General features: G+C 37.3%; 1 protein-coding gene across 2 annotated transcripts in view; it reads left to right on the top strand.

The window, feature by feature from the left end:
* The first annotated feature begins 3562 nt into the window (after positions 1 to 3562).
* lrch4 (leucine-rich repeats and calponin homology (CH) domain containing 4) overlaps positions 3563 to 25380 on the top strand; it is a 92793-nt gene continuing 70975 nt past the window's right edge. For both annotated transcript variants that reach the window (XM_056462268.1, XM_056462267.1), the window contains exon 1: positions 3563 to 3925. In XM_056462268.1, the coding sequence (XP_056318243.1) occupies positions 3754 to 3925 (172 nt within the window). In that variant the 5' untranslated portion in view covers positions 3563 to 3753. The remainder of the gene's footprint in view (positions 3926 to 25380) is intronic.

Below are 25380 nucleotides of genomic sequence, written 5' to 3'. Positions count from 1 at the left end.
TGCAATATTTTGCTTGAATTTAATTTGTATCATCTTTCAATTTCACAATCAATATGTTTGGTGATTTAAAATATTATTTTAATAAATGTATCTGTTTAATAAATCTGTTTTGTTTAAATGCACCAAAATACATTGCCTATATTCACTGAGAAATTGATTAAAATATTCATTTTCATAATGGACTGTGTTGAATTATGCTGAGCACTGTATGGGACTTGTTCTTTTGCAAAGCATATTTTATTGTAATTTTAAGTTTAAAATTATGCATTGTCACACCTGGTCATGTAAATCAGTGGTTCCCAAAGTGGGGGTCGGGACCCCCTGTGGGGTCACTTGGTAATGTCCAAAAATATCATATATTATTACTAAACTATTAGAATTACCATATTTTAGCCATAACCCACAGAAGATAAAAATAATATTTAGTAGTTAAATAAATGTAATCGACATTGAACTCCCTTGAGTTATAAATGGGATTGTTAATATTTTTACTGTAAATTCATGGTAAAATAAAGCTATACTGCATTAGTCAGTACTATTTAAAGTAATGTTTTCTATTTATTTTTAAATATTAGGAAATACGTTTGGAGATTATACATTATGTATAATACAGTTTGGTATATTTACCTTCGGCACAGCTCTCAATAAGTTTGATTTTGACCATTCATAAGAAATAGTTTGGGCACCCCTGATATAGTTCCTATTGGTGTGTGTGTGTGCACCGTTGTGTGCAACGTTTGTATGTTTATAACCACCTACGAGGAGTGGGGGTCGCGAGTCACTGGAATTGTTATTTTGGGGGTTGTGAGCTTAAAAGTTTGGGAACCCATAATTTAAGTGATGGTACAAAAGCCAAGCAACAAACTGGCACTTTCTTTTTTCTAGATATTGCACTGATTTATTAAAAAAAAATTGTTTTAGCATCTGTTTATAGATGTAACATTTTATAAAACTTGTAGATTGCTTCCCTGTGCTAAATATTGTGTGATATGAAGGCCACATTCAATTTACAACAAACTACAAATTGGCTTCATGTCAAATCATTATGAGGTGTATATTTTAATGCTTTTCATAAATAATTAGATAAATTCTTTGTTTACTGGCATCATGATGGTGCAGTGGGTAGCACGATCACCTTACAGCAAGAAAGTTTCTGGTTTGAGCCCCGGCTGGGTCAGTTGGCATTTCTGTGTGGAGTTTGCATGTTCTCGCCGTGTTGGTGTGGGTTTTCTCTGGGTGCTCCGGTTTCACCCACAGTCCAAACACATGCGCAATAGGCAGTGGTGAAAAGAGTACTGAAAAAGCATACTCAAGTAAAAGTACCATTACTTGCCTAAAAATAAAGTGCAAGTAGAGTAAAAAGTTTTGGTTGTAAGTGTTACTCAAAGTATGAGTAAAAAGTAGCCCTTTCAAAAGTACTCAAGAGTAGTGAGTAGTGAGTATCGGGTATATGCCGAGCTAGTGTTTTTCCCATACTGATAAACTTCCGGTGACCTGTTATTGTGAGTTTTTTTTCTATTTCATACGGTTCCTTTTACAGCATCGATGCTGTAATGTAATTCAAATACAATCAGTTAAATAAACTTTGGCATTCATTTAGTTGCTCAAGCGTAAAACGAGACAAAAAGCCGTTTGCTCGCACACACCCGTCAGAATCGGCAGGCTAGCGCAGAAGCTCCATTGAATATACTGGGTAAAATAAATGCTCATATTATAAAGACATGGCAGGAAAAATGTAATTTATATTTTTTATATCTCATATATCTTATATAACTTTATATCGGATATCACTCAGCCAGTGGAGATTGCTGATTTTTAAAGAAAACAGACCTTAGACGCGCTGATTTTGCATTGGCATACACTTCACCGGAAACGATTAACCCAGGTTACTGGCAAATTAAATGTCCTCTTAGCATGCTTCGGCATATACCCTATTACTCTGTTAAAAGCTGATGCATTTACATGTAATTTGTGGATGTGTGTAAACGTAACATTCTGTAGTGCATCAAGTTATTGCCCAGCAGGCACACAATGTCAAGGCGTTATTATTAGGTTAGATTTAGGTTGTGACTTTAGGTGACCAAAATTCAACGTCTAGCCAGCGTCTAAGGACAATGCTATTTTGATGTCCAATAATGACGTCAAATGACGTTAGACCCAACATCTAAAATCAACATCATATTGACATGGAATACTGACATTTATTCATCAGGTAGGGCAACCACAATCCAACATCTGATAAATGTCAGTAACGTCCACACAAAGTCAAGCTGTTACATCATTAGACGTTGATATTTGGTTGGTTTTAGGTTGGACGTTGGTCATTGGACATTAACGTTGGCCTGAAACTAGATTTTCATTTCCAAACAAAATGCAACGTCCCCATGATGTTGGGGTACAACGTCAATCTGACGTCATGTTGACGTCTTGTGCCTGCTCAGTGTTTAAGGCCATTTCGGTCATCATACAGTAAACATCCGCCATCTTGTCATCAGTGACTGCATCTAAACAGTCTCTGGGTCAATGCGTGTAAAGACTTAGGACATCTTCTTGGACACTTTGAAAACTTTCACACAGTTTGCTGCAATTATAAATCACCATGTCTAGGAGTAGTTCATTATTCTGCGATTTACCTTCTATGTGGAATTTGACTGAACTCTCAGGACTGATTTTTCTAATCAGCATAGACAAGAAAAAATAGTGACTGCAGGCTGAAGGAAAGTAGTGGAGTAAAAGTACAGATACAGCACTAAAAATGAACTCATGGGTAAGTAAAAGTACACATTTTTAAAACTACTTAGTAAATTACAATCCCTGAGAAAAAGTACTCAATTACAATAATATATTTGTAATTAGTTACTTCACACCCCTGGCTATAGGGGAATTGATGAACTAAATTGGCAGTAGTGTATGTGTGTGAATGAGTGTGCATGTGTGTTTTCCAGTGTTGGGTTGCGGCTGAAAGGGCATCTGCTGCGTAAAACATATGCTGTAACATTGCTAGTAACTTATATATTTCTATTTTACTATATTATTTTTCATAATCACAGAAAATGTACATTTACTATAAATTTGATTTCCATAGCTAATTATATATATATATGCAATTTTACGGATAGATTTAGACAACATATCTGCAGGAGTGTTTGTTGTCTACGCATAATGCATAAAGTACTAACAGTATAATGTTAATGCAATATTTATGTCCTTCTTTTCCTCTCTCTAAAAGCATGTCAAATTAATGGAATTAATGGAAACAAGGAAATGGTGTGTGTGTGTTGTCCATTAGAGGCTTTCCGCTTACTGTAGTAAATCTCCGCAGCCTTCGCTATCGCTATGCAAACAATGCAAAAAACTTGCTATCATTAGCAGTACTGTAACTTCTACATTTGTATTACAAAACCTCCAACGGACCAAAAAAACTTTATCATTTTCTCCTTCCGATGATGAGAGCAGCGCTTTTGTGTTCATTTCCCCGAGTCTGTAGGTTCTGGGTGTGTCCGTTGTGTGTCAATCAAGACTTGCTCAATCCGCAAGCTCCGCCCCTTTCGCTTCCTCAGCTCGCTCTAGCGCGCGGTCTGTCAAGTCACGGCGCAACTTTACTCAATCACGGGATTTTACATCACTTTTCTGGAGTACAAAAACTTACTTTTCCTGAGTGAAACGTTGCTGGACCGGCCTCTGATGAGATGGAGGTTTAGGAGGGGTGATTGTCGAAGTAAAGAGTAAGATTCGGGTCATATTTAGTGTTTGATGGCTGCTGGGGATGGAGCCCAGCTGCCGGCGACCGTAGCGGCCAGCAGGAGCGTGGAGAAGGCGCTGGAAGAGGCTGCGTCCAGCGGAGCGCTCATCCTCTCCAACCGCAAACTCAAAGAGTTCCCCCGCACCGCCAGGAACTATGACCTGTCCGACATAACGCACGCAGGTAAGACTTTAATTAATAAAGCGGCCAGGGGATCAGTGAAGGGGGCAGGGAATGCATTCAGTACATTTAATGTCCTTTGTTTGGGTGTCTTCTTCACCTGCGCCCCTTCTGTGCAGCACCACCATCATCACACCCGACTCAGAAAAAGCGGATCTTTCACTTTTCGTGATCATTGTGAAAAGGAGATCATATGACAAGTTCATTTTACTCCTTACTTTCGTTTTAAAAAAAAAACATCGCTGGTTATCGAGCAGTGTATTGTGTTTTTAAAGTCAGCTTTTTTGAGTTTCGAGCCTGGCGTGTTTGCTTAAGAAATTGGAGACATTTGCGTTGAGCTTCTCTTCCTGTTGTTGAGGTGGAAACTACACTCAGGCCGAGCCATCTTACCACACAGCCAGAGTTAAACTTCGCATTTGATATCTCAGCGCAGCGCAAAGGCAGCAGAAGTGGCTGATAAAAGTGTTATTTGTTGTAGTCAGCTCGTTTGACTGTGTTCTTATTGGTAGGGAGCATCTTGCCAGCAGCACTAATATGACCATCTGCTCCACTTTCATACAAAGTGGGTATAAAGCAGTTTGTCTTTGAGCCATACAAACCCCCACCTCATACACACACATGGGTCTTCAAGTCTCAAAGATATTTTGTAGTCAGTTCTAGAAGTATTTCATGACATGTACAGTTAAAGTCAGTATTATTACCCCCCCCTAAATTATTAGCCCCATTGTTTCCCCAATTTCTGTTTAACAGAGAGATTTTTTTCACACATTTCTAAACCTAATAGTTTTAATAAGTCATTTCTAATAACTAATTTATTTTATCTTTGCCATGATGACAGTAAATAATATTTGACTAGATATTTTTCAAGACACCTCTATGCAGCTTTAAGTGACATTTAAAGGCTTAGCTAGGTTAACTAGGCAGGATAGGGTAATTATGCAAGTTATTGTATAACGATGGTTTGTTATGTAGACTATTAAATAAAAATTAGCTGAAAGGATCTAATAATATTGACCTTAAAATGGTGTTTAAAAAATTAAAAACTGCTTTTATGCTAGCCGAAATAAATCAAATAAGACTTTCTCCAGAAGAAAAAATATGATCAGACATACTGTGAAAATTTCCTTGCTCTGTTAAACATCATTTGGGAAATATTTAAAAAAAGAAAAACAATTCATAGGGGGGTGAATAATTCTGACTTTAACTGTATCTTTTTGTAACTTTGCGATCCACAGCTGGTCTATAGTGTATTTTGTATTGTAATATATCCTGTTGTGATAATTTTAGATTACAGTTCTCAAACCACACAGAATTTGCATGCACTAGAATATTTTGATATGCATATAATGATTATGTAAGATTAACATAACACTCTTAAGGCAATATATTCCAGATTCTATCTGGCAAATTATTTTTTCAAATTGATACATAATTTAGATTATTCATTGTTATTGAGTCTATATTTCTTATAGGTCTAGGCGATATAATCGAAAAGTAATCAAAATCGACATTCAAAACCTATAATCGATCAAATTTTTCCAGGGCGCTTTTTCTCAATTACATTCCCTACCGTGTGACCCCGCTTAAACTCATTTATGTTTATACTTAAAGGAGGGCAATATAACCATTCTTGAGCCTTAATTTACACTACATTGATGATGATTGGAAACTACACCAGAGATGCCTAGAGACGCATATTTTCCATTACATTACAATATTATTTACATTTAAAATATTTGATTACAGAAGATGCAAGTTTAAAATATTATTTACAGGATATGCAAAATTTATTTTATTTAGAAGACATACTGCTTATTTTCTATTTTTAATATAAAAACATTGAAAATAATTGACTTTGTTTACAAACTATATTTATTTTTATAAGAAAAATGACTGTTGGTTTCAGGCAATGAGTGTTTTAATTTCAGTTGTTCAACGTTGATGTTCAATTAATAATCGTAGATAGTAGATAGTGTGTGTTTCCTTCGGTTATGTTAAAATCAAGTAATGCACCCTTCATTCAGAAATCTCTTGTAATATGTGACCTTATTTACTGTACACAACTTGTCAGTGAACTATGAGCGCAAAAACATAAAATAAATAAATAAAATAATCGTAATCTAGTCAAAATGTTCAATTAGTCGAGATTTTTGATTTATTATCAGTCCTGCATGGTAATGTAATTAGGCTTAATTTTAGAAAAGGAGCTTCTGAACCAAACACATGTTTGGAGTGTAGAGGAGACCTGCAGTTTGTAATTCATTGTGCTCTGGTGTGCCATTGTTAAGGGCATGAATGAGAATTATGTGGAGGTCATTCAATTAAACACATTATAATAACTAGCAAGAATGACCAAATCATCCAAGAAATGCGTATTATTTTTCTTTTTTAAAAAGTATTTATCATATTTGAAGTATATTTGAATATATTCTGTGACAAAAAGTAATTCAAACCATGAGTATGCGCGCTCTTGATGCAGGTGACGGTTGGTCACTGTGGAATTAAAAAAATTTGCAAAATACTCATTCTGAATGAGACCGTTTTATGTGTCTATGCAGTCAACAAAATATATTTTGTAATTACAGTCTAGTATAAAATGTGACTTACTGTGCAAATGTATTTATAGAACACGGGGTCTGGCGTTTAGCTTCCACCTGACGGGATTCTGAAAAGTGTAAATTTCCTTTGGGCTTTGGCGCTGAGGCAACGAAGCATTAACTCGTATGCACACAAAAAAAAATTTTAAAATCGTTTTTAATTAATTATTTTAACTTGGTTCAAAACACATCTAGTTGACTTAAAACCAATTTTAAATAATTTATTAAAATCAACAGCTAAATTAAATTGTTTTAAATGAACAAAATTGAATTATGTTCAATTTAATAGAGGCCTAAATGATCTTTTTCAGTGTAGGAATTAATCACCATTACATTTGCATAGGATGCACACACCTGAGTACATGTAGGAAAAGTAGAGCTTAGATCAACCAGAAAACAATGTTAATCAAATATATCAATTAAGAAGAACATATTTTTTTATTTCAGAAGAATATAATTTTCTTACTAATATTTGATGCCATCATGATTAAGGATGAATTATTACAACTTCATTTTTTCAAAACCATGACTTATACTGAGGCCATCGTGTCCTTGACTGAGGATACTGACTAGGCAAGGCAAGGCAAGTTTATAGCACATTTCATACACAGTGGCAATTCAAAGTGCTTTACATAAACAGGAATAAAAGAAACAAGTATAAGAGAAATAAAAACAAGTAAAAAATGGTAAAAAAAAAAAAGTAAAATAAATAAATAAGCATAAAATATGTTATAAAACAACGAAAAAGAAGAGGAAAACATAATAGTGTGATCTGTTAGACGTAGCACAGTGCTCATTTAGGAAAGGCACAGCTAAACAGATGTGTTTTCAGTCTTGAATTGATTTGACTAATTTAAGACTGAATCCTCCTAGCTCTGCAGGTTTTGAGTTTAGAAGGTCTAATTTCTCATTCTTCTGTGGTGGTTTTTGACACCAATTTTCTGCATGGATAACCAAGTTGCCTTGGTAACCGAACAGTACATCTGACTCTCCAAAATCCAAGTGCCAGTTTGGGATCAGTCCGAGGGTGTGGAACAATTCAGATAAAACTAGTCCTAAATCTGCTATATATAAGATCCAAGCCCTGTCCCATTGTAAAAAATAAATCATTCCATAATAAGCAAGTTCCACAGACACACCTACCCTCAGGTGGAGAATGATTACCAGGTTTTACTCCTATATTACTGGTTGCAGCTGCAGCGTGTATAGTACATATGCTTGAAGGTGGGAGGAAGATGACAGTGTCTCTTTTTACTAAAAGATCTGAGGAGGCAAAGATTGATAGCTCCTGCTATGTTCATTTACTCTCAGTCTACACTGTACTTTCTCCCCTTCCCAATATAGACTAACTTTCCTTCAGGAAGGTCAGAGGTTCAGGCCCGCTGGAGGTTCAGGCTCGCTGGAGGTCCAGTTCGGTGATGAAAAACAATTCCAGCCTCATCAATCCACACAGAGTAAAACGCCTTAACAACACACCAATAATACAGCCACTGTCGACTGCACCCTACGACAATAACACAAGCTGTGCTGTGTCTCAGCACTTTACTTTGAGATGACATGCCAGACTGCGTTTGTCCTAGAGTACAATAATTTATGTTATTTGAAGGAGGTGCTAAAAGATGAATGTGGAGAACGCTTGAGATAAGTGTTAATCAAAACAAAAAAAGACCACCATAGAAGCAGCTGTAGGCGAATTATTGGTTTATAAACATTCAGGATGCGCGCGCATTGAGGTTGCAGAAGAAAAACGGGAGCGCTAGCATTTACAGCGAGGGAATGACATCCGATGCCATACAGAGTTTGTTTTTGTATTAGAGATAAGTTATATTGATTACATACTATATATATATATATATATATATATATATATATATATATATATATATATATATATATATATATATATATATATATATATATATATATTATTTACAAAATGCTTTCAACATTTTATAACAGCTTGTCGCACAGAAATTCAGCAAAAATTAACTGTAAATTTAACCATCTAACAGGTCCATTTGCTATTGCAAACTCCCAATAGATATTGAATAAGACGAAATAGCCAAGCATCCAGCCCGAAACATAGAACTATCTCATTGATACTCCAAGTCATTTTACAAGAGAGAAGTTAAAGGCCTAAAAGTCTTTGGATGCCAACAATTTTGTTCTGTGTGGTCATGTGCAAGAAATAATGTTCCATGGTTACCAGATTCAAAACTATGTAGTGCTAAAAACTAGGTTCTGCCTAGCCAAAGACAAAGGAAGAAGACGGAGCTATACAAGGCCTGGGTAATCATCAACAAGCAAAACAACTGCATTCTGACAGCGAACTGCACCTGTGCGGCAGGGTATGCAAACTTACATGTTTACATTTCATTCTAAGCATTCAGTGTCCATTGTTTAATTAACCATATTTAACTGTTTTTGCTGAAATCATTGCTGCAATCAAAAACGAGTAATGTGTATAATTCAGCGTAGCGTGAACTTACCTGATATGACATGAGAACCACAGAGTCGAGCATTTTTAATTAGGTCCTGACTCCATTCAGCTCTTCTGATGGCATTAAAAGCAGTGTGGTGTACGGTAAAATTTAAGTCTTTTATTTTAGGTCTTTCGACTTTGGCATCCTACCGCACAACCCGACATGTTTGCTATGGCAAACAGCAATGCACCATCGGTATGAGCGGTTGAACTCGTGTGATGTCATGTGTGACGTAGGTTGGTAATTTTCCTATAGGAAGAAAGTGTTCCTGGGACTAGGCATGGGCCGGTATTAGATTCTGATGGTATGATAACCTTGGATAAAAATATCACAGTATCACGGTATTGTGATCACTGCTCCAAAATAAGTTCTTTTAAAATGTCTGGGTAAAGAAAAACAACTTTTTCCCCCAATGAACACAATATATTTTATTTCAAGAAACATTTAAAACATCTTGGACCAGTAGCTTTCATGTGAAGGTTCCTTTTTGGCTGGAGATGGTTGCACAAAAAAAAAAAAGTGTGTTTTTCAGTGTGTGTTAGATGAAAATATTTGTTTCCATCCGGCTCCCACATACTTGTGACCATGCCTGGGGCATGACCACCATCAAGTAGCCCATAACACAGTGTCTCATTCAGAGGAACACACACTCCATACCACAACTAAGCCTCGCAGCAGCTGAGAGAAAGGAGAGGCCTTTTTTTTTTGGTAAAACGGGCTTGTAGGCTGCTCCCATTGTCGTGATAGCCCCGAAATAGGGACCCTCCTCTTTTCCCCCAACTGGAGTCCCATTCGGCAGGACCCCTCCTCCATTGTTTGAGGCAGGCTTCTCTCTCTCTCTCTCTCTCTCTCTCTCTCTCTCTCTCTCTCTCTCTCGCTCTCCCCATTTCTGCTGTACTTTTCTTGTTTTTTCCTTCTCTTTCTTTTGCTTGGATGAAGATTCCTATCTCTCCAGGTCATTGAAGAAGGAGTGCTTTTTCAAAGTGTTTTCTGAAGATGACCCAGAATATATTGTAGAAGACATTTTCCTTGTGGCTTGTTTCCATTGATCTGTTATCCCCCATCAGTAATGTTTCCTGTCCAATATCAGCCTCTAGGCATGGCTGTGTCTGTGAGTGTTTGGACTGTCTGGATATTGGCCTGATAATGGTCTAGTTTTTTTGACATACATTCAGAACTGTGTTTATTTCTCACTGTTGGAGTTTTGGTTTGTTCAATAACAATTGTCCCTAATAGCAGCCAGCATTCATTAGAAACTTCTAAATATTTCTTGGTAAAATAATATTGATTGTGTGAGTTTTTTTTTAAAGGTAACACAGTTACTCCAAATAATGTGACTTAAGGAAGGCTGGGCAATTAATCGAAATGAAACCAAACTTGTGATTGAGCTGCGCTTGCCAGTCACATCTGGTCTGAACTGTAAAAACACTAACAATCAAACAGAATCCATCCAATTTTAAAGAGTTTGAGCACTTGAGGTAGCAATTAGACAACAATTATAATAAACTGAATGTTAGCATCAGTTGGTGTGGATCGTTATATATCTATTGCTATGTGAATGGAATTAGCCCGCAAACAGATTCCTTTGCTTTCACATCTGTGGTTCAGGTCATTTGGTCCGGACAAAGGGCAACAAATGATACATTGTAGCATTTTTCTGCCGTTTTATGTCATTTTTACACCACACTGATATAGGGCTGGGTACTGAAATGCTGTACTTTATCGGTATTGGTGCTACATTATAAAAGACTGAAGTATCGCTAAGCTCTGAGGTTAACAGTCCTGCTATCGGTATTGGAGAGTTATTGCTGAATAAACATTACATACAGTAGTATAATTTATCTGACCAACCTTTTCTAATTTACGATATTTGATATACGTCTGCACAGTTTGCAATCTCACATGAGAAATGCTCGTGTTTCTGGCAAGTGCGTCAAGTATAAAAGCCTTCACAGTTCTCGAAGGCTTTTATAGTGAATCAAATGGGTTGTATTTTCTGAGTGGACATCGAAAATGCCCGTTGCAACAACGCAACAACAAACGCAAGCAATCTGGCTAAGGGAAAGTATCTTTCAAAAATACATTTACTGCAAAAAGACAAATGTAAAGTTTTTGACTGCCTAGCTACTAACGGTAACATGACATCATCCACATCGTTATGCCAGCAGTCAATCACCTAAGTTAGTGCTGCATGATTAATCGAAAAAAGATTGCAAACTCATTTTCATGTAATGTCTTCATGTAATGTATTCGCAGCCGCGAAATCACACGAGCTGACACACTGTTTACTACTGAGAGGATGTGCGTGTGTGCACACCAATGATGTCTATTTTATTGAACAGAACCTGCATAGGCTGTGACTTACAGGTAATAAAGTTGCAAATAGCGGTCAGTTTGTTGTACTGAGTGATTGTTTGAGAGCCGCGCGGGAAGTATAATGTCCATATACGTTTTTTTTTTCATAGTGGTCATGAAAAGAGCGCACTCTGCATTGAAAGTAAAACCGAAAGGACGCACCTCATTTAAATGATCACATCGTGTTGTGCATGAGAATAAATGTTTATTGGGTCAGTAGAACTACTCTAGCCTATATAATGCAAGAGGGAATCTGATAATAATAAATGTCTCATTTTGCCAGTGAAAAAAATGGTTTAATAATGTTTTAAATGACAAGCATATTTCTCAAACATAATAATTCAACTTCAGAATTTTGAATAGTTGTATTCTGATGTCATCACTTTACTGTGAATTAAGAACCAGGACAAATTTAAAGTCTGTTCAAGTCCTCCATTCAAAATTTAGCATTTTAACAGTAGAGCTACACATAGGCCTATTATCACAACATCACAAGTCACTTCAGGAGGAGGCGTGAATTAATTTAGCTAAACTACATGGTCATCTTCCAGAAATACTACCAACAATCCATCAGGTAATGTTTTTCCCTCTCTCTCTCTGCCCAAACAAACCGCACCATGAGGGAAAACGAACTGTAGTGCGATTCAACCGAACTAAATAAAGCAGGTGTGAAAACACCCTTGGTCAAACTTGTAGTGAATTTGTTCTTCTTTGAAAGAAATAATATTTTTTCTATGTCTTGTGTCCATTCCACCAAAATATAAACTGTTCATTACCTCAGCAACGTTGAATAAGATGTGGTGTATCTAACTATTGTGAATGGATTGATTCACAATTTATGTGTAGATCTGTGTTTGGTAAACACAGACCTTTATAGTATAATTTTAACTTGTGGGTAGATGATGACAGAATGGGCAGCTTAATTAAAGAAGTGAACATCTTTTCCGGAAGTTGTATCAAAAATCCTTTTGACTTAGAATTTAAATTGGCACTTTCACCATTGTTTTAAATGGGCGGATTCAATGTAAGCTTATCATTTGGTTATTGTATATTTTTATTGTATATAGTGGATATAGTGTTGGCTACATATTAAAATTCCAGTGTGCCTGAATGAACGTCTTAAATTAGGTTCTTTTTGGAACTAAACAGTCCACACCCACACATTCATGTCCCAAACCAGGAAGTAAAAATGACACAATTTGCCTTTCCCAGTCAGACAAACACCAGATTCCATATACACAGGGAAACAATGACCATTTCATGGGATGATGGATGTGTGTGGCTTATTCAGGCAGGTTATGCAGCAAATCAGCATGTCTACAACTAAGACTGGGCGATTTTGCCTAAAATCAGAATCTCGATTAATTGAATATTTTAAATTTATTACAATTAATGAACGATTATTTTATTGATTTATTTAAATTTTTTTGTCCTCATAGTTCACTGACAAGTTTTAGATGACATCTAAAGGCATCTCTGGTGCAGCTTCCAATCACCATCAATGTAGTGCAAAGTAAGGCTCAAGAATGAGTCTATCGTAGTACTTGACCAGAGATCAGATGTGGCTGCAGAAGTAGAAATCAGCCACAGTCTTTAACAGAGTGAGCTCACGTGACACGTAGGGAAAGTAATTGAAAAAATCGACCTGGAAAAATTAGATCAATTATAGGTTCTGAATGTGGATTTCGATTACTTTTCAATTAATCGCCAAACCCTGTCTACAACTAGATCTTTTCACATTTTGGAGTTGGCAAATAAATATGGGTTCTATCTGAAAATTCAAATAGTACACAAGTAGTATGCAATTTCAGAAGCAGCTATAGTGAACTATCTTTTTTTTTTTGACTCTGTGCTGTCTAGGTTGTCAGCCTACTCCATTTTGAGACAACACCTTGTGTTTAATGGGTCATTCATATAGTCCCTGGTGCTCAAAAGCATTTCCTGTTGTGTTAGGATGTGGTCAGCCCTGAACATCCCTGATGAATATTAAACACAAGGTCATATTTTGCTTATGCAAATGAACCTCTCAGATTTGGGTGGAGAGGATTTATTATAAATTCAGCTCTGTTAGGCACAAGTTCAGGTTTGCGTGTGCGTGTGTCTCTCTTATCTTCTGTTTTGTCATTATATTTTGAGTGTTCGCCAAGAGTGTGTGCTTCCTATAAATGCCAGCTGTTGGAGACTCTGTTTTTGTGAGTATGCATATGCTTGACTGTTTAACATGTTGAAGTCTACTGTGCCGTGTGTTCATACCACTAAAACGTTAACTATTCATTACTTAAAAAAACAAAATAAAAAGTCTCATGCTGGGCAATTTCGGACAACATTTGGTCGCCTGAGAGAAATTAGTAAATCCTAGAACATTCCTTTAATCCTAAGCTAAAATGTGTTTGATCATTGATTTGACATGTTTACCGATATCCGAATAATGGACGTTGCGATCAGATTTTTCAGCCAATGAATTTCTGGCACTGTCAGATGACGCAAACTGACTTCTGATGCAATTAATCAACTACTTTAATGTACCTCAGGGAAATGTCGAAGGACGTTTATGCTTGTTGTGATGTTGCATTTCAGAACATGGGTTACTGAATCAGTGTTTCCTCTTGGATTTTTTCTAGCTGTGGCGGCAGGCCTTTTTTTTTTTACACAGATCTATTAACTACCTGTGGCGTTATTTCAATGACAAATGTCGTGAGTGCAGTATTACAAGATCGCATTCGCATTTAATGTAATAGCCAACTAGCATGCGAATCTCTTTGCCTGCGCGCCAATTTCCTCTGCTCGTGCACAAAAATTCTTGCATGCCCCCTCAAATATACGCTGCTCAAGCACAGATCTTTTTGTGCGCTCTTAAATAAACGCTGCTAAAGTGACATTTAGTGCATTTATGTAATGAGTATGTCTCCAACACTAGGAATATTTATGAATGTCTCCAATAGACCTACAGAGCGGTATTAATGCTTCCTGAAGTAAAGTGAAACGGCTATACGTCGTTTTTGCTGGCCTCACACATCACGCACCTGTCAGTCAGTCAGCACGTAATGTTAAATGGCTAAACAAATAGCGCACAGCACTACTACTGTTACAGAAAAGTTAACGCTGTTATAATTCACTTACCTTTTAATACATTTTGGTGTGATTATCACCCGCTATTAAAAAAGACACGACTGTATGTTTTGAAGGAGAAGCTGTAATGTAGCCATGGTGGGATCAATTTTGGCGTGGCGCCCCACCATGGAAGAATGAATGTGGCAGAAACCATGTGAATGTTTAATGATTAATGATGCCAAACATGATTTTTACATGTGTCTGTTTGGTAGTCCGCTATTATGACCAACTGACATTTTAAGCCCAGGACACACCAAGCTGATGTCCAAGAGCTAGCGTCAATGAGTCTGCGCCAATAGTCTTAGTGGTTAAGTGCGCCGACATATAGCACCACGGTGCTCACAGCATCCCGAGTTCGATTCCTGGCTCGAGGTCCTATGCCCACCCTTCCCCTCTTTCTGTTCCCAATACTCTCCTGTCTGTTCTTCACTATACTCTCTCAATAAAAGGTAAAAACCCCTAAAAAAAGTATATACAAAAAAACTAGTGCGATGGAAAAACAACTGTGTTGTTGGCTGCATCTTGTCCCATCTAGACCAAAAAACTGCACGTGAAACCCAGCCAACGGACAACAGTCGACTGAAACTAGAACTTCATTGTGTGCCTGTAAGGGCCGGGGCACATCAAGCTGACGGTTGGCCATTGGGCTCCGCTGGCGCAGAGCTGGTTGGCCATAACTAGGATGTAGAATTTGCGTAGCCTGTCGGCTGAATAAAGTGCTCTGACTGGTTATTTAGCAACAAATCAGAGCGTGAGTTTGACAGTGAAGTAAACAAATCAAGCTAAGAAGAATCACTGAGAGGCCGGCTGTAGTTTTACTTCATTTCTCAAATATTGGGAAATGATATGGATTATTTGAGTTTAAGATATATTTGCAGGAACAAATCCCTCCCTTGTGAATGACAATTACTGTTATTAATGGTACTGCTTTGTTTATGTTTTGTCTGTGTGTTGCAGCATTTCCATTTGAGAAACGAGAAAACTGGCCCCTGCACGACGGAAAGCCACGTCCTGTTGGCCAGGCACAGAACGTGACTCTCATTTTAGTTGGCTTTTGTCCATTTGTGTTCACATGCAGCTTTTTGGTCCAGATATGATCCAACATTAGGTGACAACACAGTTGGGTTTCATCGATGCTAATTGTTTGGCGTCAGCTTAGACCGTGTCACGGCCCTAAGAGAGGATGCATGTTTCCATACACACAGGTGGCAGTAGTTTGTATCATCATTCCACAAAGGGAAACCAGATGTATAGCTGCACACATACCAACTTTAAATAAAGCACCATTTATTTACAATTTCCCCACCGTGGGATTTGCTCATGCAAATATGTCTGATAATCTGATAATCCACATGCAGAAATGCAATAAAATGACAGCCGGCTTCTATGTGTTCCCTCCTGACTTTCCTCGTTTGCTTGGTTTTGCCACCTCAGTTTTTGTTCCCGCACTCTGATTCATAGCTGAACAGCCAATCAGAGCGCTCACTTTCTCTATTTTGCGTGACACAGATTCTGTATGCTGAATTGGACAAAGTCCTGTGAATGTGACATCTGGAACACACCAAACAAACTAGCCTGACAGGTGCTCACAATCAGCCCGACTTTACACTGTGACATAAAGATAATGTTTGTACAATCTGAAAATTTACATTTGTAAAGGATTATTAAAAATCTGATCAATGTGAGCCTGGCTTAATGGGGTATATGCACATGGACTTTTAATTTTCAGTCAACTAGCCCAAGCATTTCTAGTGAACTGTAGCGCCCTTACAAAATTGCCATGGTAAAGATCAGATTTAAAAAAAAATAAATAAATCTGTGATCTTAACTGCCTGATTGATATACAATATAAAGCCCCGGTCAGATCACATGAATTTGTCATGATTTCAGCATGATTTCCTTGACGTAGGGTGTCGTGGGGACTCGTAAACAACAAATGGGCATTGTGACACAAGATTCAATCGTTTCTTCTTGTGTAATGTGGCATAGTTTCAGACAACCGATACCATGCCTGCGATGCCTCACGACACCATCGCTGAAAGCATGTTTATTTTTTTTCTCATTCTTCACGTCGAGTTCCATCACGTGCGTGACACTGTGCAATAGAAGCAAATCATTTCTCTGTTATAACAATGAGTGCTGCCTGCTCTGGTCAGGTAATTATAAAATAGGCTGGATATTTACTTTTCATTTTTTTAAAGATTATGACTTGAGCATATGTTTTTTCCTCAGTGCTGATGTGCTTTCATTTTCTCCATCTTTCTTGTGGCAAGTTCAGGCGAGGGAGTGTTTAATAAGCAACCCTGACAGTTAAATATACATTTAGATTTCAAAGAAAATACCTTAATATTAAAAGGAAATCATAAGTCTGATCCTATCCATGTCATAACGAATGCCCTTAAATAACATAGTTCTTAGTTGTCAGCAAGAATCAGTACTTATTGAGATTGAAATGAGAAAAAAAAAAAATAATAATAAGATAAGAAATATTGTTATAGCAACACTTGTGACTGCTTTGGGAAATGACGCTCGTCGTAGGTGTCACGTGATGACTGATCATGAAGGAACCCGTAACATTTGTTACCCACGACAAGTCAAGATTTTATCAAGAAAAATCACATAATCTGACATCGTGACTTTCGCAACCGACAATGAAAATCGTGTGATCTGACCGGGGCTTAAGGTGGGTATCAAACCGGACAGTAAGCACTGCATTTAATTCCATTTTCCCACGCCATGTCCTTAAAATATGGAAATTTATGATACCTCAGTATTTTCAATAGAGTTTCTGCACTAACCTGCTGCTACTGATGACGCTGGTGTTTAAACACTGTTTCATCATAGTTGCTCAAGTGCAAAATGAGAATGCTCAAGTCTGTTTAACAGCGATGCTGTCAAAGGAACCTTATAACATTGAAAATAATCATAAACCTTTAACCGAAAGTTACTGTTGGCTGAAAAACACTAGCAGTGCAAATATCCCATTCTTATGAATGAAGCAATTTACAAGCATTTTGTGTGAACAACAACTTTGTTTTGTTTTAAATCTTTTTTATTTTTTATTTACTGTGAGTTATACGAGGTTGGAGAGAGATGTGGGTAGATGATGACAGAGTGGGAGCAAATAATCTTTGGAAGATGTGTTGGTTGGTTGTCTGTTTTATTATCATCGGACTGTTCACCAGCTGTGCTTTTGTAAGAGTGTGCTTTTTTAGTGCCAGCTATTGGAGACTCTGTTTCTATGAGTATTTATATGTGCATGACCATTTAACACATTTAAGTCTGCAGTGCATGTATGTGGAAAAAATAATGCACATAATTGTCCATAAGAGTTGAAGTGGGACTGCAGTACCAGCTGTGATATAGTCAACACTACTGTTGCACAGAGTGTTGATCAGTTCCCTTTTGCAGCCACCGGATGTGGGCTCCTCGACGTCAAATTCTGCTTCTCCTCAGTGACAATCTCTCAGCTCAGCTCCCTCCCTCCCTCTTTTTCTCTCTCTTCCCCTTCCTCTCCTTTCACTCGCTTTTTTAAAGCACAACAGATGGTCAGAAGGTCTCAAATCTCAAGAGAGGAGCACAACTAGACACCCTTGACTTATCATTGCTCTGTTGCTTTTTTTATTTTAGCATATGTCAGTTTTGATGAAAAATGATATGGAAGCGTGTTTTGCTAGTAGTTGAACTCATGCAGATACAGTGTTATCATCCTGATTCTACTGTGGCAGAGACAGTTCAGACTGACAGCAACTCTTCTGAGATTTATTCCAAAAAGAGTCGGAGAGCTATTTTGCCAGAGATATTTTTATTTAACCTACTTATTTTATTGTTAAATTTATTTAACTGTTACTGTATGTTTCGCACATGTATGTTTTGTTGTTGTTGTAACAAGTTGAGTGTGCTAAAGTTACTGCATTCACAATACTGTAGTAGCTTGGCAACTTTTTTCATGTTTTTTATAGATTATAAAAAAAAGTTACTGGTTTGTGGTGTTGTATTATAGAGCACAACACATATTACTTTGATAAAATTGGATACTAATTCATTTTGTGATTCTAAAATGAGGGTATGCGTGTTGTAGTAAGATATCTTGAAATGCTAGTAAGGACTAGCGTGACTGCACAGGCTGCAATCTATTTAAATAAATACACACCACCAGTTTCAGGGTGAAGCATTTGTCATTATCTATTAAAGTTTCAACCTAAAATTTATTTAAAAATGAATATTTATTTAGCTGGCAGTCAGATGAAAATAAATGTTTCATGGGTTTCTGTTTGAAAATTTAAATGCATAATAATGTTCTGCGTGATTATTTGAAATGAAACTGAGAAAAGCTGCAATTCTAAAGGCTGACTTATACTTCTGCGTCAAGTGCACGCGTATTGTCCGTCGCTTCCTTCATGTGGTCACATACCCCTCGCCATAGCTGACGCCGATGCTGAAGTGCAACTCTCAAAAAATGTAATGCGCGTCGCGTTGACTGGTAGCGCAAGCTCTGTCGTTGGTCGGGTTGATAGCAGTGAAGAATGTGGGTGGTGCTGAGAGCAGCGAGTCCGATGGAGCGAGTGTTTACAAGTGTCGAGTCCCATGAAGGAGCAGTTCCAGATGGAAACTTTTGTTTTGTGTTTATCTTATGAATAAAGTTGTTGCACGTCCGCCGGTTTCCGCCTCAAAATGAACGAGCTTTAGCTACTTGTACATTAATGTAGCGTTCAGAAAAAACAAAAAACCTGTGAGTAAACGCGACACAGAGGAACATAAACACCTACTGCCAGCTAGCGTTTTGAAAGTGCTATTGCAGAGCAACATAAAAAGCATGCAACGTATAAATGCACAACTACACACAAGGCAGGTGCCGTGGGTCACGCCGATCACTTGATGCAGAAGTTTAAAGCAGCCTCAATGCACATCTTTTAGGGAAACGCTGCTCTGCAAACAGTAGTAAATCTCCTCCGAAGGCCAAAGGGCGCTCTAGTGCAGAAATTGCAAATATGTCACAAAGAAAAGACACGGTCAGGAAATCAAACAGAGCAGAGGATTTTACTGCTTTTATTAATTCAATGTGACTAATAAACACACAACTACAGAATATTGATTTATTGTTATGACGGGACTTGACAATAAGGACTGCCCGATCTCTCTGGACAGTAGAGAGGATTGTTGCTGGCCCGAATGGGCCAGTACTGCCTTGTCACTAAAGTAAAATTTGGCTGTGACTGTTTGTCAATTGCGTGCAAATAGGGCTGGGCGGTATATCTAGTTCTGGGGATATATCATCATGGTTCCCCAACATAAAGCGTATTATACGTATTATCCAATATCTTTCATGTCAATATGGTTTGAGGCCACACGTGCACATTCTGCGTGAAACCGACCACTCCAAGGTAGCACGTGAGCTCCACTTGCACAAATGAGTGCACATGCGCAAATGAATGATTCACTCCCTGAGCCATACAAAAGATTTGTTTAAAATAAACAAATCGTTCAAGAACAACCCATCACTACATGCGACATGGAGGAACAAGCAGTGCCAGTGTTGTATCGAAATCTGACTGCCCGGACAAAGACAAATCTGACTCCCCCTCATGTGCACACACGTCACACAGTGCCTGCAGCTGTCACAGCAGTTTATCAGAAACCATTTATCGATCATTTCTTCCGTAATTGACAGCAAGAACGAACATAGAAGTCTTGTCGAATTGACAAGCAGCACTTGAATGTGTCTAAAAGAATTAAAAATGGCAAAATGGGACTAATTTATACTGCATTTTTAAAAAGTGAAACCACCTCATATTTACTGATTATAAGTTCAGTATTTAATACACGACAGTCTCTTCTTTACATTTACGTTACAACACATTTAGCTCTGCATTCTGGTCTGTTATTGCATATTGACTTTAATTCCGATTATATTCTAATCATTATATTTATTTGTTTATTCTGTTCAGTTGATTTTATTTATTTTAGCCTTAACTGGAAGACGTGATTTGATTTGTCTATGTGCCTAGTGTACAAACGTTTGGTGGTTTAAACTATTATTAAAACTTAAAAAAAAAAAAACATGCATATTTTTTACCAAACATTTTTTTTTTCTATTTTAATATCTCACTATTAGCTACTCTTTCAACAAATAACAATATAAGAATGATAGTTATAATGATGATGATGATGTTAACAGGGAGGGAAACCCCTGTGTTTGAATTATATTTTGCTCAAAAACTGTTTAATAAAGTTTTAATAAAGGCTTTGACTCTCAAGTAACCATTTAACCATTTAATAAGTTATTTTCTTATTTTTTGTCCTTGGCCAATCACTACTCTCACATTATTAGTGCGGTGTAAGCATTATCCAAATCATGTTAGAATTTACTAACGATGAAATTAACGCGAGTGTGCGTTGGTCCACGCCAACTTAATGTCTGGTGTACGTGCATTTCTTGTTTGCGTTTGTTTTGTTTTTTTTCATTGATGACTCCTAGAGGCAATTATGATAAATTGCACACTACAAAGTGTCTTTGAGCCGTGCAGTGGGAGCTGCACACCCATTGCTATAAAGGCGCCATCTGAAGATGAATTTGCATACGTGAATTGGAAACATTTCCATTCAATAAATGTGCAAATAAAATGTGATGCTCAAATGCGCCTAACATAATACACACACTTATTAATGATTCCTACTTGTCTTCTTCGTGATGAAGAGTAGGCAGAATATGATATGTAGTGGGGAAAAAAAGAAGAATGAGATTATCAGACGCTGGATTTGAACTGTGTTCACGATCAATTGTGTCAAAACATGTTGCTATGCACTGTTGTCTCTGTCAATCAAACGGTGATGGGCGGAAATCACTCAACTGGCTCATTCTAATGAGGTGTGCTATTTGCACAAATTTTACACCTTTACATCAGACCATTTCTTTTTTAATTCACTCACAGTGCGATGTTCAGACCTCACTGCGTTAGCCACGTCAGCTAAACTCTCCCACTTTTTTTTTTTTTTTTCTTTTGTTACTAATTCTGGAGGACAAACTTGCAAATAAAACCGTTTTTCTCCGGTCTACCTCTGAAAGGAGCACCTCCAATTCACCTCCTGTTCAAAGTTGCTCTTTTTGCTTGCTTTTGCCATTGCTTTTTCATTTGGTTTTGCCAAAGTAGAGTCATTACCAATTTTATTAGAGGGGGAAGCAGGGAGGGGTTTTGAGCTTGTGCATATGCTCTCAGTTTCACGTTAATTTGGATGTACAAAGAGAATATGCGTGAGATTCCGCGTATGCAGTGTTTCATACGTCTTAATTTTTTACTGCGTACGCACATTTACAGCTTTGTGCGTAGGCAATGTTTCAGTATCAATTCAACGCAAGTCTTTGTACATGAGGCCCCAGGTCATGAACATTTACTTAAAGTCTTGGAAAAATCATGGAAAAGTCATGGAATTTTAGTAGTAAAATGTGTATGAAGCTTGATACTGAAATATTACTGAGGGTTGTTTATTCGTTAGGAAAATTACCATCTGATAATTTTTCCGTATTTTAATCTTATGATTTTTTTTTTTATATTAGGTCTATTGTTTTGTTCATTTCTGCACTGACACTGACAACATTGATCTGCTTCATGATCTGTATTTTCATGTGTTGTGAGTATTTTTATGCATAACAATCTATGAATACAATCAAGAAAAAGATACAATTGAAATAAAGTGTTTTACCATGTCCCGAGTCCAGCAGTATCCACGTACAGTAACTGATTGATACAAAAAAAGATAATTCAATAAAATTAATCATAGTTAGTCACAAATGGTACAATTTATTATACCTGAATGTTTTTAAAATCATTATACAGTGCGTGGCATCAAAAACACATGCAAATTATTTATAAAACAATTTATAAAACAAACTCAACATTGCATATTGTGCATTGTGTCTATTGCGAATGATCACATTGCGATATCGATGCTGAAACGATATATTGTGCAGCCCTAGTGTAAATGTTTGCTGAACATTCTCTGAAGCTTGCCATGCTCCATTCAAATGCACACATTCAGAACTAACATCAACTCCATGCACACATGGACTGATAGCACACTACACACATGGCTGTGTTTAATGAATACACTGTTTGTATGGCGTCTCGTATATCTGATCTGAAAGCCGCTCCTTTGCTTTTCACATGATCATACCCGATAGGATATGAAAGTTAAACCTGATTGAGGTTGAACTGTTTTGATGAACCGCTCCTGAGTAGTTACGTAACCTAAAGCGTGTCCAGATGGCAGAAAAACCATCTCCCATTAGGCTTTAAAGAGGCTCGGCGGGTGTTTACCATGTGTGTATGTGTGAGTGCGCTTGAGCATGAATGTTTGGTTGAGGGCGAGCGAGCAAGACCACACCAGCCCTAGATTATCTAGAGAGAACATTAAGGATTACCACTGGCAGTCAGTGTTGGTTGATTGTTTTTAGCGAGTTTGCCCAAAGCTGTACTGAAACTGTGAGAGTTTTCATAAGTTGCAAGGGTTTGTTTGTTTGTTTGCCAGGGAGTTGCCATGTTGTTTCTAAGGTGTTTGTAATAGATTTTACCTCGCTTTCGTGTTGTTGCTATATATATTACATACCATTATATGTTTGCAGATATTTAAGAAACATGCCAAGTGAACATTCTTATTTGTCTGGAAAACAATGCTGAAGTCAGATATTCTGCTTTAGAAATGTGCGTTATGTGCCGGAATGGCTGTCTTTGTTTTGGTCTCTTTAACCCACCCAAGGCCAGTTTAGCCATTATATTTCAGCACCCCGGGTTCCGGGGTCAGGCTCGCTCACGTTAATCTGGCAACCTGCGCTTGTCTTTTTTTTTTTTTTATCCAGGAGTTCAATACCTAGTTCAACCACTTGGTGTCAAACTTGCATACTGCACCTTTAAGTGGTTCCAAATCCTTTATGATTTTATTTTTTCTGTTGAACACAGAAGATATTTTGATGAATGTTGGAAACCCGTAATTAAGGCTGGGCGATATGGCCTAAAATCAGTATGTCGATTCAGATCTTTGAATGATTTTATTTTCGATGTAATTATTTATTAACTTTTTTTACCCCTCAAAGTTTATTATGTTGTCATTTATACTGTAAATATACTAGACTATTAAAGGTGGGGCATCTTTTTCTAATAAAAGAGTGTTTCAAATTATTGTGATATTAAAATAATTGAGATATTTTTTGGGGGGGGTTATTTGATGAATACTTCAAACTCAAAACAAAGCGCACACTGCTTGAAATGAAGACTCAAGACTCTAAAAAAGAAAAGAAGACTCTAAAAAAGGTTCAGTTTTATTGTAAAAGGGTTAGCTGCGCAACATTTATGGTGTTACCCCGCATTGTGGTCATAAGTTTATTCAGAGTGAAAGTGAGCAGTGTTTATTTGTTTGTCTGCTGGGTGCTTAGCAACAGAAACAACTAATCACAAACAGAGCGATTACTGATAACCTATTTATCCAATTTTATTTAGGATGACCCAGAGATAACAGTTTCAAATGTGAAAGCCCTGTTGACCGCTACAGTAGGAACTTAAATATTATGTATGAAATGTCACCCCTCCCATCTAGCTACATTTATCAAAATACAGTTGAAGTCAATTATTAGCCAAATATTTCTTAAATGATGTTTAACAGAGCAAGGAATTTATCACAGTATGTTTGATAATATTTTTTCTTCTGGAAAAAGTCTTCTTTGTTTTATCTCGGCTAGAATAAAAGCAGTTTTAAAAATATTTTTTACTACTTTTTTTTTCTTAAAATACTCTTACTTTTAAGGTCAAGATTATTAGCCCTCTTAAGTTATTTATAATATTTTTTTATTGTCTACAGAACAACCCATCGTAATACAATGACTTGCCTAATTACCCCATAACTTGCCTAGTTAGTTAAGCCTTTAAATGTCATCCATAGCTGAATACTAGTATCTTGAAAAATATCTAGTCAAATATTATTTACTGTCATTATGACAAAGATAAAATAAATCAGTTATTAGATAGGAGTTATTAAAACTATTAGACAATAAACATTTCCGTTAAACAGAAATTGGGGAAAAAGTATATACAGGGAGCTAATAATTTGGAGGGTTAATAATTATGACTTCAACTGTATATTGTGTAATGAGATTGTTTTCAAAAATTGTACTTTAAAAGTTCTCACTATCGAGCAATTGTTTTAGCGAACAAATATATGCCCATCTGATTTGATTGCTAATTGACTGCATTTGTGATGAGACACGATAATGTGGTTGTTATGGTAACGGAAGTGATCCGCTAACCTCCTCTTGGTTGTTTGAGATGGATTTCGCAGCGCTGGCTTGTTTCTTCAGTCTTGTGTAACAGATACGAGCTCCTGCAGTATAGAGACAAGACTTCAAGCTTCTTGAGTCACTGCTGAACCACCTCCACAGAAATGAGATCAAGGGCTCAGAACAACACGGCATAATCTGATTAAACTATGAGACATGCTTCCACCTTCACAAACCTGCTCATTAAAGCTCTGGGTTGGACATTAGTTTAGTGTTTATGGTGTGTAGCAACCATAGACTGTAAAATATATGGACGTAGCATCCGTGACGTCACCCATAGGTTTCTGAAGAGCGCAAAAGAAGCCACAAGTAGGCGCGGCCAACCGCCGCCATTTTGTTCGCGCGTCATCGCTCCCACGGCGGGATACCAAACAAGGGCAAAGAGGCGGAGAGTGGGCGGAGCTACAGACACCTGCTGGCCCTTTGCTTAGACCTGGCAGACAGACTTTACTTTGGGAGAAACGCTTGATACTTTATTACCTGCGACTCGTTTGTGTTCTGACCACATGTGCTTGACTGTACACTATATCAATAAAGTGTTTAGACTTTTAAGAACAGTGTTGTAATACATTGAGCCACTAAACATTG

This window comes from Danio aesculapii, chromosome 7 (assembly GCF_903798145.1).
Source record: "Danio aesculapii chromosome 7, fDanAes4.1, whole genome shotgun sequence".
Taxonomy (NCBI): domain Eukaryota; kingdom Metazoa; phylum Chordata; class Actinopteri; order Cypriniformes; family Danionidae; genus Danio; species Danio aesculapii.
Note: the sequence above shows the minus strand (reverse complement) of the source record. Positions and strands in the feature narration are given on the sequence as shown.